The sequence below is a fragment of the Myotis lucifugus genome, unplaced genomic scaffold (genome assembly GCF_000147115.1).
Source record: "Myotis lucifugus unplaced genomic scaffold, Myoluc2.0 scaffold_182, whole genome shotgun sequence".
Taxonomy (NCBI): Eukaryota; Metazoa; Chordata; class Mammalia; order Chiroptera; family Vespertilionidae; genus Myotis; species Myotis lucifugus.
In genome coordinates this window covers 1,869,301-1,884,635 of record NW_005871230.1, presented here as the reverse complement: position 1 = coordinate 1,884,635, position 15,335 = coordinate 1,869,301, and the positions used below count along the sequence as shown (strand labels likewise).

Here is a 15,335-nt window from a genome sequence, read left to right as displayed (position 1 = left end):
ACAGCTGCGGGGCTCTGAGCTCCTGAAGCAACAGCTCCAAAAGATACAATGTTTCAATTATAGAAGCTAAAAGATGGCGGTTAATCTGCTTACTCAGGCTCCAAGCGGTAGAGCGAAGCCAAACAGCCCTGAAGCCGCAGAGCAGAGAGGCCTCACTGCCCGGGGATCAGCAGAGCCACGAGGCCTCCAGGCCCCGGGATCAGCGAAGCCGAGATGCCCCCGCCCCGGGATCAGCGGAGCCGAAAGGCCTCAGGGCCCTGGGATCAGCGGAGCCTGATGGAAGCCCTGTGTGTTTATGCACCCTGGGGGTGCAGAGGTCCTGTCCTAGGCAGAGGCCTATGGCGAAATTTCCGGCTCTGAGAAGCAGCGTGGGGGCTGGAAGGCGGCTCCTCTGACCTCAGTGCTGGAGAAGACCATTAAGCAGAAAACTAAAGAAACCGATTTTACATCATTTCCCAGGTGGAGAACAGTTGGCATGTAAGCCCCTGACCAGTGCCCAGCCTCTCCTCTGTCAGTCTATCTCACTCTTAGGTACCAAGTTCTTTGTTCTGTCTTAACTGCAACTCATTTTTAAACTAGATTGCTTTTAAAAGAAGACTAAATAAAGTTTCCCTTAAGTTATTTAGGTGGTGCTGGGGCTGCTGGGGCTGCTGGGGGCCTGATAGAAGACACAAACACGCAACGGGGGGCCTGTACCCAGCAGCCCCAAGGCCCGCCACCTTGGTGCTGGGGCTGCTGGGGGTATCAGAGACACAAACCCGCAGGCCCGGCACCCAGCAGACCCAAGGCCTTCGTGGCAGCACTAAGGAGCAGCAAGCCAAGCGGTAGGAAGCAGCAAGCAGGTGGGCAGTAACAAGGGAGGGGTCCCGGACTGCAAGAGGGCACATGCTCGGCTAAGGGACCCCGCACCCATCTCCAGTGCACGAATTTTGTGCACCGGGCCTCTAGTTCTATATAATAAAGAGCTAATATGCAAATGGTCATCACGCCCTCATGCCATAACGGCTCTGACACTCAACACTGGGGAGAGAGGAATGGGGACCAGCCAGGCACAAATGAGCTTGCGAGAGAGGAATGGGATCCAGCCAGGCACAAATGAGCTCGTGAGAGAGGAATGGGGACCAGCCAGGCTGCGGCCCGGGAGGGGGACAAGCCGCACGCCCCGCGGTCCCAGGTGCCAGCGCCTGCACCTGCAGCCTGGGAGAGGGACAAGCCACCCGCCCCGTGGTCCCAGGTGCCAGCGGCTAGCGCTATGGCCCGGGAGAGGGACAAGCTGCCTGCCCTGCTGTCTTGTGCACCAGCAGCTGAGGCTGCGGCCTGGGAGAGGGACAAGCCCCGCAGTCCCGGGCTCCAGTGGCTGTGCCTGCGCCTGCAGCCCAGGAGAGGGACAGTCTGCACACCCCACAGTTCCCGCAGTCCTGGGCGCCAGTGGCTGCACCTGCGGCCCAGGAGAGGGACAAGCCGCCTGCCCTGCAGTCCCAGTAGCCAGTGCCTGCAGCTGCGGCCTGGGAGAGGGATACGCCGCCTGCCCCACCATTCCGAGTGCCTGCACTTGTGGCCTGGGCGAAGCTGCACCGGGCCTCTAGTTTAAGAATAACTATATAACACACCAGCTGCTAACCAGTGTCCACTTTTTCTCTACTCCTAAATGGTTATCTTGGCATACTTACTTATGATCCCAATATTTTAAAAAAAATTCTTGTGAGATATTTTAGATTAGTTTCTCGTTAGGTCTATGTGTTGACATGACTTTTGTCAAATGCTAAGAGCTATTACTGTTTTTAGAATTAGAAGTTCTGGAAAGTTTTCCACTACTTGTTGCTTATACATTATTAGATTTTTCAATAATATAAGTAGAATGCATAAGTTTATGCCAATGTTTTCTACTAATATACAAATAATGATTACGAGCCCTGGAAGAAGAATGTAGGTTTGTTTGTTTTTTAGTTTTGTTTTTCTTTTGAATCCTCATCCTAGGATATTTTTCCATTGATTTTTAGAGTGAGTGGAAGAGAGAGGGAAAGACAGAGAGAAGCATTGATGTGTTGAGAGGAACACATAGATTGGTTGCCTCCTGCACGCATCCAACCAGGCCCCAGGCTGGAGAGGAGCCTTCAACCCAGGTACATGCCCTTGACCAGAATTGAACCCAGGACCCTTTGGTTCACAGGCTGGCACTCTGTTCACTGAGCCAAACCGGTTAGGGCTGATTAACCATTTTTAATGTGAAGTACTTGGCAGTTTAGCATGATTAATTAATCTCAGAATTTTTGCTTATATGCATTTTTCTGTACATGACAGTATGTTTTCTAATTTCTATGAATTATTATAAAATTAAAATTCTAATTTCTTTTACAAGGACACAGTATACATATTGACATTACTTCTAAGCATATGATTAATATTGATGTTTTCCTAATTGTTGATCTTTTAATATTTGTCCTTCCTAATCACGTTTCTCCTTAACATTATACATAATTAAGTAAATAGTAGGAATATGCAATATGCAAAAGTAACATATAAGAAGGAATTCAGCAATTCTTTGGAACACAGGTATGGTACTTGGTTATAGCTTAGTTAAGGTTATTGCTATTCTTTTCCTTTTGTATTTCTGTCTTGTGTGATAATGTTCTGCAGTATTTTAACACTTTCTTTAAAACTTTACATCCTTAAAATTGTGTCTTTGGTTTGGTTTGTAGGAAAAGTGAGTTTTTTTGTAACATTGATCTGATACAGTAGAAAATATTTTTCTTTTTAGACTGCTTGTTCACAGTGCCTGTAAAATAAATTTATTCCTTCAACAGTATAATTTATCACTTTTATTTTTTCATTTAGGATTTTCTGCCGTTTCTTGGCAAAAATGGCAACCAATGATGCTGTTTTGAAGAGACTAGAACAGAAAGGTGCAGAGGCAGATCAAATTATTGAATATCTTAAACAGCAAGTTGCTCTTCTTAAGGAAAAAGCAAGTAAGAAAAATTTAAACTTTCTAAGAAGATACTTAAAATGAATTCATATGTTGACAGACCAAAAAAAGTGTGTATTACATAAATTATTACGTTATCTTGATGATAACTTTTATATTCCTTTAATATTTAAATTTGGAATGAAATGATAGTCTAGAATTAAGATAAATTAGAATTGATATATAGTGAATGTATGATATATAGAGGAAACAATGTATTATTTTCAGATTTCTGGGGGAAATAACGCTTAAAATAATTTGGCATAGAATTAGAGATTAAAAATGAAGGAAAATTGGTGAACTCAAATATGTACTGAAGTTTGTGTAGAAGAGAATGTATACTTAAAATTATTTTTAAATTGATTTGAGAGAGAGAGGAAAGGAGGAAAGAGAAACATTGATATACTGTTCCACTTGTTTATGCATTCATTGGTTGTTTCTTGTATGTGCCCTAATTGGGGATCAAACCTGCAAATTTGTTGTATCGGGATGACACTAACCCAACTCACCTACCTGGCCAGGGGTGAGAATGTATACTTTTATATTACTCCTATGGCATTGTCTGAAATGATTTTTAATTTTTTTCCATACTTATTTATATTTTACCTAGAAATTGCTATGATGTGTATAAAAATATCAAATCTAAATTTCTGCTTGTAGGATTTAGATTGACCTTTGTTTTGTTTGTTTAAATATGTTTTATTTTTCAATAACCAATGTTATTCTTGTAATGAAAATTCCAAAATCTTTATCTAGTATATGTTAGGACATCTGGCATTCCTGGTCCCAACCCAGTAAATGCCAGGAATAACTCCCATTATTTTGAAAATCCCTCAGGCTTTTAAAATTCCACATTGGGAGCACTACCAACCTCACTAAGAATCATTGTTTTTTTCTTTTATATTTTTGTATATCCAGTTGCTCACCTTTAACACACATCTATATTATGTCTTGAGCAAATTTTTGTAGCTATTTCACTCATTAAATGTTTGCTCACTTAAGCTTCTGAGACATTGAGTATAAAGGGTTATTTAGGTGTTTTTACAAGGTAATGACCAAAAAAAATGAGAATAGTTTTTTCTTGTTTGGTAATTAGATCTGACTTTTAAAAATTAAATAATTTAATATATCTAATATTTATCTCTCTTACAGTCTTATCTGTTATTGACACTTTGAGCAAGGTTGTTAAATTTTCATAAGCATCTTTACAGAAGCTAGAAAAATGATTCATAAAACCTTTTCTGTTCTATTATTTTGCAGATTATCTTTTCTCTCTTTTAAATACCATGTTGTTTTAATAATACTAAACTCTGATGTAAAGAAACTGGCCAAAAAAAATTTGCTTATTAGAATTATCCTGCCTGTGTGTATACTGGTTATACTCTCTTTTCAAGTAGTATTCATAAGGAACCATTTAGAAAACACTGCTATACTGTACTTAACTAGATTTTCTTCATCTTAGTTTTGCAGTCGACTTTGAGAGAAGAGAAGAAACTTCGAGTTGAAAATGCTAAATTGAAGAAAGAAATTGAAGAATTGAAGCAAGAGCTAATTCAGGCAGAAATTAAAAATGGAGGTGATTAAATATCGAAATGACATAGTTTTACTTAAAATAGTAATTATTTATTTTATTGTTTATTAATTTAGGTATGCTTTTTTAAAATTTTATTTTACCTTCATAGCATCCCTTCTGGCATATTTGTCCTCCTTTACAGAAGGAAAAATGGAGATACAGAAAAGCACATGACCTGGCCTGAGATTATGCAAAAAACAGCAAAGTTGGGGTTCAAAACCTATGCTTTTAACTCTGTGCTATGCTTCAACTTGCCCTTCACCATTCCCTATTAAATAATTACAGTGGGGCCTTGACTTACGAGTGTCCCGACTAACGAGTTTTTTGAGATACCAGCTGACTCTCGGTCGATTTTTTGCATTGAGTTGACAAAGTAATTTGAGTTAACGAGCTCCTTAATGAGCTCGGTCTCGGAACGAATTAAACTTGTAAGTCAAGGCACCACTGTACTGACAATAAGTCATAATAACATTTAATTAATATTTATTAAGTTTTAATATATTCTAGGCACTGTGTTGGCAGTTGTTTCACATACATTATGTATTTTATCCTTAAAATTAAGTGTATATAAATACCCTTGTTTACATGAGGAAATTGAAACTTAGAAGTATTAAAGTAATTTGTATGAACTTGTACAGTTTTTAAATTATCAAAATAGATAATTATCATTTCGACTATTATAAATAAAATTAAAAATTTTATTGAATTATTTTAAAGGAGTCTAGATAAATTTACATTATTATGAAACACTAATAATAATAGTCCTATTACAATTTCAAAGTATCATGCACAAAGCCATTTGGTTATATAATGGAAGATTCTTCCTTGGTGAGTTAAGGAGTTCTAAGTATACTTAACTGCTTTCTTTTGACCATCATTCTGTAAGTGAATTATTTTGAATACTGTAGTATGAACTCCCCTACCCTTAGTGAGTTAAATTAAAGTAAGTAAAAACTAATGTATGCTTAAAACTACCATCTAGAGAGAATTTCATTTGTTAGTGAAAAATTTGAGGCTAGTTAATGTTTTCCAAGACTAAGAGATTTGGAATACAGTAAAATAGTATCAATATATTAACAGTTCAAATATTATCAATATAATAAAAGTTTTTAATATTGCTGAAGAAATATTTTTTAGAAATTTTCTTTAAAAAGTTTTTTTGAAGTAGAATTAATTCTGATACAGAAATGACTAATATTCATACACTTACTCAGTTGATTCTTTAATATAAACAAAACCTGTGTGATAAACATGCTCTCTTACTAAACCATAAGAGATAGTCTCCGGAGATAGATTTCCTGAGTATAAATTTTATTTCCCTATTCACCGTGTATGTGATGGGCCAATTTTTTAACTTCTGTCTGGCTCAGGATGATCATTTGTTAGTGGGAATGTGAATAGAAATTGCTGCTTAAGATATTCGTGAGAATTGTATGAGTTAATTTATGTAATACATTTTGAAAAGTGTCTGCGACATAGTGAATCCATAATTTTTAAAAAAATCCATAATACATTTTAGCTATTATGTTATCTGTAATTTCTTCAGTTTAATCATTAGTGATTAAAGGAGAAACATGCATCTACTGTATTCTTTTATCATGTTTAAAATTTAGTTAATTTTTTGGCAACCTTTTTACAATCTCGGACAAATAGAGACCTGATAATCATATACAGTGAATTTCTCTTTTTAAAAGAGTTTATATTTGTGATTCACAATTTCATAGTTTTTATCTTATTTGTCGGTTTAATGTAAATGGCATTACCTATTTTATTTTCCATTTTAGTGAAACAAATACCATTTCCATCTGGTACTCCACTGCAAGCTAATTCCATGGTTTCTGAAAATGTAATACAATTTATGCCAATCACACCCATATCTTCTGGTGCCAAAGAACAGATACAAGGAGGAGGAGGAGAAGAAAAGAAGGTGAAAGAGAAACTTGAAAAGAAAGGTATTTTACTTTAAGGTTATTTGGCTCCTGTCTGGTTTATTGGATCTCAACATTTTTTATAATAATGATGTCAGAAAGAAAGTTCAGACTTTCATGAACTAGAATAAAGTTAGAAACAGTATGATATTGGAACTCAGAAGCTGGACCCTAAAGGATGTGTGTAGGTTGTTCAGGTCGACAGGATAAGAGTATGGCATTTGAGGTATAAGGACCAGCATAACTAAAAACATAGAATGTAGAGATTAAGTATAGAAGCCCATATGTAATCTAGTGTGACTTAATTTTTTGGGGGGTCATTTAGAAAAGTCACAGGTGCAAAGTTGTGAAGATAGGAAAAGGATATTCTAGTCCAATGATTCCCAAAGTGGGGGCTACCGCTCCCTGGTGGGCGCTGCAGCCCCCTGGTGGGCGCTGCAGCGATCCAGGGGGGCGGTGATGGCCACAGGTGCATTTGTTTTAACTTTTTTTGTATTACCTTTCTATTCAATAAATAGTTTCATAATTTCAAACTTCAATGTTTCTAATTTACACCTTTCTTTACTATATTTTACGAAAAAGGTAGAAACATTAATACATATCTTTCTGTTTAATTGCTATTAAAATTTTAAAAAAATTAATTTCCAGGGGGCGCTGAGTAATATTTTTTCTGGAAAGGGGGCGGTAGGCCAAATAAGTTTGGGAACCACTGTTCTAGTCAAAGTATAATTTCTGAACTAAGGCATGGGGATGTTCAAGTTTTAGAATAGGCTGTATCATTGTTTTATGCCTACTTCTTAATAAATTTTATAAAGTGGAGGAATTAGTCTGAATTGCTTTCATTGTAACCATGCCACCTAATGATAAAATGATGTAGGAGAGGATGTACAGCCCCTATCTACTTATACTTATCAGTATGTTTAACTGATGAGAGAAACATTTTATCAGGGAAATTATATTTGTGGTTCGTTCCATCAGTTGGCTACAGAGTATGGCATTCTTTCTAAATATAGTATGTTTCACTTTCTAAAGACTCACAGTAAAAATTGTAAAGGATTTCCTACAGCTCTGTTTCAGGGAAATGCAAATTTTTTCTGTAAAGTGCCAGTTAGTAAATATTTGAGCTTTACAGGCTCTGTGACAACTATGCACCTCTGTCATAGTGTAAAACCAGCCATAGACAATATATATATGAACAAACATGGTTGTGTTCTAATAAGACTTTGACAGAAACAGCATGCTGGATTTGGCCCATAAACTATAGCTTAACAACTTTTTGTCCCTTTAACTAGAGATAAAGGTAGTTATTCAACAGAGAAATAGCTAAAATAGGGCTCAAGATGCTATGACTTGGATAAATAATTATTTCCTTTGTTATTTAAGTGAAGGTAGGGTATAAACACTTTTTTTTCTTTTTAAGTTCATCGGTATCAATGTTATGAAGTGTTTTCTAGTTTATTTTTGTTTTACTTCTGATGTTTACCCATTTATAAATATTCTTTAGGAGAGAAAAAGGAAAAAAAACAACAATCAGTAGCAGGAAGTGCTGACTCCAAACCAATAGATGTTTCCCGTCTGGATCTTCGAATTGGTTGTATCATCACTGCTAAAAAACATCCTGATGCAGATTCTTTGTATGTAGAAGAAGTAGATGTTGGAGAAGCAGTCCCAAGGACAGTTGTCAGTGGACTGGTGAATCATGTTCCTCTTGACCAGGTAATTTGTACAACTAACTTCTGCATACACATGACGCTTTCATTTCCTCTTTCTTTAGATGTTTTTTCCATATAATTTTGTATTAGATGACCGACAACAGGAGCCAGTATTGATTAGTTCAATTGATTAGTTTGAATGTGATGAATTACACAAAAAAGTACAGAAAACTACTAAACTCTTGCAAAAATTAGGACTGGACTCATAAGGATGAAAAGAAGATACATTTTTCTCAATTAAAAAATGTTTTTAGTTTGGTGTATGTAAAATACTGTGTTTAGGTATGTGTATCATCATTGTTTCTCATGGAATTTTATTATTCCTCGATTTTTTAAAATCACTGTTATATAAACCTAGGAAACACCAATCTAAAAGTAAAATAACAGCCCTGGTTGAGTAGCTCAGTTGGTTAGAACATCATCCTGATACACCAAGGTTGCAAGTTCTATCCCTGGTCAGGGCACATACAGTTTATGCAATTAATGCATAAATAAGTGGAACAATAAATTAATGTTTCGCTCTTGCACTCTCTTCCCCCCCTTACTCCCTCTACCACTTTCTCTGTCTCAAAATCAATCAATAAGATATTTTAAAAATATATAAATAAAAATAAAAGAACAGGTTTCATTTCTTTATAACTAAAGAAATATTTTCATACTTTAAGAGAAAACAGGAAAGGAAATCATGGAGATTGAACTGCAGATTTTAATGTTATTCCTTTAGTTGTTAAAAGTTAGATGTTTTGTACTTTGTTATTATTTAGGTATTTAAAAGTATAAAAATAAGTATTTTTTATACACACATATGTATACAGCATATGTATGGCGATACATATATATATGTATTTCCAATGACAGTGGCATGAATTAAAGACAGTAATAGTTTTTAATTTGCTCTTTCAAGATATCTTATGGGTAATTTTAATCATCTACCTATTTTCTCTGCCCCATGGTACTTCAGGGATATTGCAAAGACCATAGACTTCAACATTGAGATAGTTCTGCCTCTCTGTCCATTGCCAGCTCTGTTGCTTATTGAATTTGTGAACTTGGATAAATCTTTACATTTATTAATTCATCTTTCTAGATTCAAATATTTATTGAGCTCCTGCAATGTACCAGAAACTATATGCTAGACAAGGGACAAAGCAGTGAAATTAAAATGAAATTAAGATGATAGATTTGTTTGTGTTCATTTTTTAAATCCTTTTGTGAGGTTCACATTCCTATGGGGACATCAGGAAATCATCTATAATAATCTATAATAATAAAAGCATCATATGCTAATTAGACTGGACGTCCTTCCGGATGAAGCCAAGGCTGCGAGGGAAGTCTGGTCCCGGGTTCCAGAGGGAAGTTAGTGCTAGCAGCTGGGGGAAGGAAAGGCCTACTCTTGCACGAATTTTGTGCAAGTTGGGCCTCTTGTAATACAATATTATCCTAGATAATAAAAGCCTAATATGCTAAGTGTCTAGTCGTCTGGTTGTCTGTTCAACCATCAAAGCATAATATGCTAATGATATGCTAAGGCCGCTCAACCACTCACTATGATGTACACTGACCACCAGGGGGCAGTCAGTTGACCAGTCGCTATGATGTGCACTGACCACCAGGGGCAGACACTCCAACTGCTGGTTAGCTTGCTGCTAGGGTTTGGCCAATCGGGACTGAGCGAGACGGGCCAGACATGCCCTGAAACCCTCCCGTGGTTCCTCCCTGGCTGGCCAACCTCCCCAGCCCAGATAGTACACCGATGGGGTCCCTCGGCCTGGCCTGAGCCCTCTCGCAATCCGAGATGCCTCAGCGGATGTCAGAGAGCCAGCTTCGGCCCGATCCGGCAGGCCAGGCCAAGGGACTCCACTGGTGCACGAATCAGGCCTCTAGTCCTATCTAATAAAAGAGTAATATGCAAATTAACCATCACTCTATGACAAAGATAGCGGCACCCATAGCGGCCGGGGTGGGACACTGGCGGCACCACCCTGGCAACGCGAGCCCAGCAGGCAAGCACAGCCCGCAGGCAGCACCCAGTGACACAGGAGCAGCAAGCACGGCCCACAGGCAGCACCCAGCAGTGCCTGCTTGCCCATCGGCGTGGTGTGGAGCAGGCAGGCCCCGCAGAGAGCAGAGAACAACGGGGATCAGGCCTAAGCTGTCAGTAGGACATTCCCTGAAGGCTCCCAGATTGGAGAGGGTGCAGGTTGGGCTGAGGGACCCCCCCCCTCACGAATTTCGTGCACCGGGCCTCTAGTGTTAAATAATAAATATCAAGAAAAAAATAAAATAGGGAAGAATTGAGGAAGAATTGATGCTAGGATGATGATGTCATTTTATATAATGTAATTCAGGAAGGCCTTATAAAGAAGTGATATTTAAGTAAAAGGTCTGAGAAAATAAGTCAAATGTCCATCTGGTAGAAGAGCATTTTAGATTGCTGAATCAAATGTCTGCCTCTGATGTTCACTACAGCAAAGTAAGGGGGAATATTATGTGAGATGAAATCTGAGATAAGTTTGCCAAATAACATCGGGTCTTTTAGATCATTGTAAAGACTTTGGCTTTTATTCTGAAATGAAAACCATTAGAGGTTTTTTGAGCTAAGGGGTAACGTGTTCTGCCTTATATTAATAGGATCATTTAGCTGCTCTAACGAGGGGATGAGTGAAGAAGATTTTCTTATCTATTAAAAATTTATGGATTTGCCACATGTATGTTTTTTCTCTTTACATTCATCTTGTATAGGATGAGGTCTCCTTCATAACTACTTAGGAATGGATGTTGGAGAAAAGAACCAACTGGTCGTAAGCCAGTTAAATTGGAAAAACTCCTCATTGGGGCTTTATCTTTTTTGTTCTCACAAGTTGCAGACTGTTTCTATTCCAAAAGCTGCCATTCACAGCCATAAGCAAATCTCTTTATACACATCTGTATCTAACCCATGAAGGCAGTACTAGTAAACATTTATGAAGCAGGGACATTTAATCTCCCCCCCCCCCAAATTGCATACAATATTTTGTAGGTTGATGTATTTTTCAAAGGTAAAGGTCCACAGATGTTATCTGACTTTTGAAAGATTAACTGTATGGTATTTCTTATATGTAATTGTATAAAACATTTTTTTATATGTGGCATTTTCAAGTTATTTGTTGAAGATGAGTCTTATTCATGAAGACCTCCCAAAGAGGGGGCCTTTGGAATTTGAAACTTTGGTCTATTTTTTTTTTCATCTTTAGAGAGTGTTACGGATGCACCCTTTTTTTCCACCCATTGCCCCCCTCCTCCTGGTTCCTGCCCCCGCCCCCCAGGCCTTCACCACTCTATTGTCTGTAATGCATATATGTATAGAAGAGCTTTGCTTAATCTCTTCTCACCCCAACTTCCTCCTTCCCTCTGAGATTCCTTAGTCAGTTTCATGTTTCCATGCCTCTGGTTCTATTCTATTTATCAGTTTATTTTGTTCATTAGATTTCTTGTTCATTTATTTTGATTTTTAGATACAATTATTGATAGATATGTATTTATTGTCATTTTGTTCATATTTTTTATTTCTTCTTCCTCCTTAAGACTATTCTTCAATATTTCATGTAGTACTGATTTGGTGGTGAACTCCTTTTAGCTTTTTCTTGTCGGGAAGCTTTTTATCTGACTTTCAATTCTAAATGATAGCTTTGCAGGGTAGAATAATCTTGGTTGTAGGCCCTTGTTATTCATCACTTGGAATATTTCTTGCCACTCCCTTCTGGCCTGCAGAGTTTCTCTAAAGAAGTCAAATGACAGTTGTATGGGTACTCCCTTGTAGGTCACTAACTGCTTTTCTCTTGCTGATTTTAAGATTCTCTCCTTGTCTTTAGCCCTTGGTATTTTAATTATGATGGGTCTTGGTATGGGCTTCATTGGATGGTGGCCTCTTGTTAATTTTTTGAAGAACTTTCATACTGTTTTCCATAGTAGCTGTACCATTTTACACTCCAACCATCAATGCGTAAGGATTCCCATTTCTCCACATTCTCAACACTTATTATTTGTTGACTTTTTGATAATAGCCATTCTGACAGGTGTGAAGTGGTATGTCATGTGATTTTTATTTCCCTGATGATTAGTGATGTTAAGCATCTTTTCATATGTCTGTTGTTCATCTGTATGTTTGTTTATTTTGGGAAAAAATTTCTGTTCAGGTCATCTACCCTTTTTTTAGTTGAATTGGTGTGTTTTATTATGTTGAGTTGTATGAGTTCTTAATACAGTCTTTATAACTTTATCAGATATGTCATTGCAAATATCTTCTCCCATTTGTTGTATTTTCATTTTGTTGATGGTTTCCTTTTCATAGCAAATGATTTTTAGTTTGATGTAGTCCTATTTGTTTATTTTTGCTTTTATTGCCCTAACCCAGGGGGACATATCCAAAAAAATGTTAAGATTGAGATCAAAGTGTTTACTGCCTATGTTTCCTTCTAGGAGTTTTATGGTTTCAGGACTTAACATTTTAGCCTTTAATCCATTTTGAATTTTTTTATAGAGTATAAGATAGTTGCCTAGATTCACTTTTTTTCACATATCTATCCAGTTTTGCCAATATCAAATATTTGTATCCTTCAATTTTAGTGAAGTTATTAGTTTTAAATTTTTCCTGTGGAGTCTTTAGGATCTTCTATATATAGGCAGTCCTCAGATTACGTCAGACTCGACTTACGTTATTTCATGGTTACATTGCCATCTCCCATTAGCAATAGCAATGCATCATTTGTCTTGTGTATGCTCCCTGCTGGGGATCGAGCCTGCAACCTGGGCATATGCCCTGACCAGGATGGAACCTATGACCTCTCGGTACATGGGTTGACACTCAACCACTGAGCCACACCAACTGGGCAGATCACATGTTTTTTTTCCTTAGTTTTGGTTAATGTGGTTTATCCTATAATGAGAATGTTAGTGTGTTTGATATTGCCTCAGAGGTCCTTTAAACTAAATTTGTTTTTTGTTTTTATTTTAACATTTTCTTTATTCAGTCATTTCTTTAAATATTTACCTAAAGCCCTGGCTGGATTGGCTCAATGGACAGAGCGTTGGCCTGTGGACTGAAGGGTCCTGGGTTTGATTCTGGTCAGGGGCGCATGCCCCAGTTGTGGGCTTGATCCCCAGTAGGGGGCATGCAGGAGGCAGCCAATCAATCATTCTCTCTCATCATTGATGTGTCTCTCTCTGTCTCCTTCCCCCTTCCTCTCTGAAATCAATAAAAATATATTATAGATAAATAAATATTTACCTGAAAAGCCTTTTCTCTGGTCCTTCAACTGTAATGCACTGTCAGGTTGTAAAATTTCTTTTTTATATTTGTATAAGGCTTTATAACAGCAATAAAAGATTTAGAATACACAAAGATAAAGGTACATCCACAAAAATAGAACGTTTGATACTTAGCATCTTGAGTGTACCTTAATGTATTCTAGGTATAATCACTCCAAATTCTATACATCTTAATCATCTATTTGTTTTTGATACAGATGCAAAATCGGATGGTGATTTTACTTTGTAACCTAAAACCTGCAAAGATGAGGGGAATATTATCTCAAGCAATGGTGATGTGTGCTAGTTCACCAGAGAAAGTTGAAATCTTAGCACCTCCTATTGGATCTGTTCCTGGAGACAGAATTACTTTTGATGCTTTTCCTGGTAAGTATTTATTAGCCATTATTGAAAATCATTTGGGAATTAATGTTCACAAAGTGATGCTTGTAATGTTTAAGTTTAAAATTAAATCCTGTGTATGATTTACTATGCTTTACATTAAATGACCATTATTATTGAGATTATTGCTATTGGCTCAAGATGACATATTAAGCACAAACATCTACCTATCTCCCACCCCATTAATGTACACATTACATAAAACACCAGAGAGAGTTTTTGCTTTAGGTAAAATACTAAATATAACCCCTACATAGCAGAAGAGTGTGATGTGGTCATAAAACAAATTAATGTGCTACAAAATTATTTAAGATGTAGATTATCTCAGAATATAGCACATAAATACGAAGAGATGAAAAGTTGACATGGGGGAAATGCATATAATCCTCAAAGTCCATCTAATATATTTATATATGCTTTTACTTTACTTTAGGATATAGAGAAAATCTCTAAGTAAAACTTCATATTTTATCTTATTTTTAAATATATTTTTATTGATTTCAGAGAAGGGGAGAGAGGTATAGAAACATCAATGATGAGAGAGAAGCATTGATCGGCTGCCTCCCGCACATCCCCCACTGGGGATTGAGCCCGCAACCCAGGCGTGTGCCTTGACCCGGAATTGAACTTTGATTCCTGGTTCATAGGTTGGCGCTCAACCACTAAGCCACACCGGCTGGGACATGTTTATTTTAATAATCTGAAAGGAAGTTTCATTTCATATTGCTTGTTTTCTCCAGTAAAGTGCTCCTGAGACATGAAGTTTTATAATGCATGAGAAAGTTTTTTCAAACAGGTCTTTGAAGCAGAAGAGAAAGAATGCTTGGTAGATGTAGAATAAAGTTTTCTTTCATTAAAGAGCGAAGATCTTATAAAGAGGATAGACAGTTAGAAATTAAAAGATTGAATTTACTTGAAGGATATTCATTTGACTAGAATAATGGGAGAAGGAGAAATAAATTAGGGTAATAAATTAGGTTATGATTTTACTCAGATGTGGAATCTAATGAACAAAATAAAATAATAAACAAAATAGAAACAAATTCATAGAGAACAGACTGACAGCTGTCAGAGGGGAGGGGGTTGGAGGGCTGGGAAAAAAACGGTGAAGGGATTAAGAAAAAAAGAAACACCCCAGAACTCATAGGTACAGACAACAGTATGATAATTACCAGAGGGAAATGGGAGTGGGGGAGGTAGAAGAGGTCATATGGAGAGATAAATGGTGATGGAAGGAGACTTGACTTGGGGTGGTGAACACACAATACAATATACAGATGATGTGTTATAGAATTGTACACCTGAACCCTATGTAATTTTATTAACAATGTCATCCCAATAAGCTCACTTTAAAAAAAATACAACAATTTACCACATCCATACCAAACCAGTGTTTTTCATACTTAGTAATTTTATAGGTGAATGATAATATCTCATTTAATATACCACTCTGATTACTAATGTGATCT

General features: G+C 37.1%; 1 protein-coding gene across 1 annotated transcript in view; it reads left to right on the top strand.

Moving 5' to 3' along the window:
• AIMP1 (aminoacyl tRNA synthetase complex interacting multifunctional protein 1) overlaps positions 1-15,335 on the top strand; it is a 29,907-nt gene that overhangs the window by 6,088 nt on the left and 8,484 nt on the right. Inside the window, exons 2-6 of the mRNA XM_006096593.3 lie at positions 2,836-2,969; positions 4,428-4,541; positions 6,323-6,490; positions 7,971-8,182; positions 13,683-13,851. Coding sequence (XP_006096655.1) covers positions 2,836-2,969; positions 4,428-4,541; positions 6,323-6,490; positions 7,971-8,182; positions 13,683-13,851 — 797 coding nt within the window. The remainder of the gene's footprint in view (positions 1-2,835; positions 2,970-4,427; positions 4,542-6,322; positions 6,491-7,970; positions 8,183-13,682; positions 13,852-15,335) is intronic.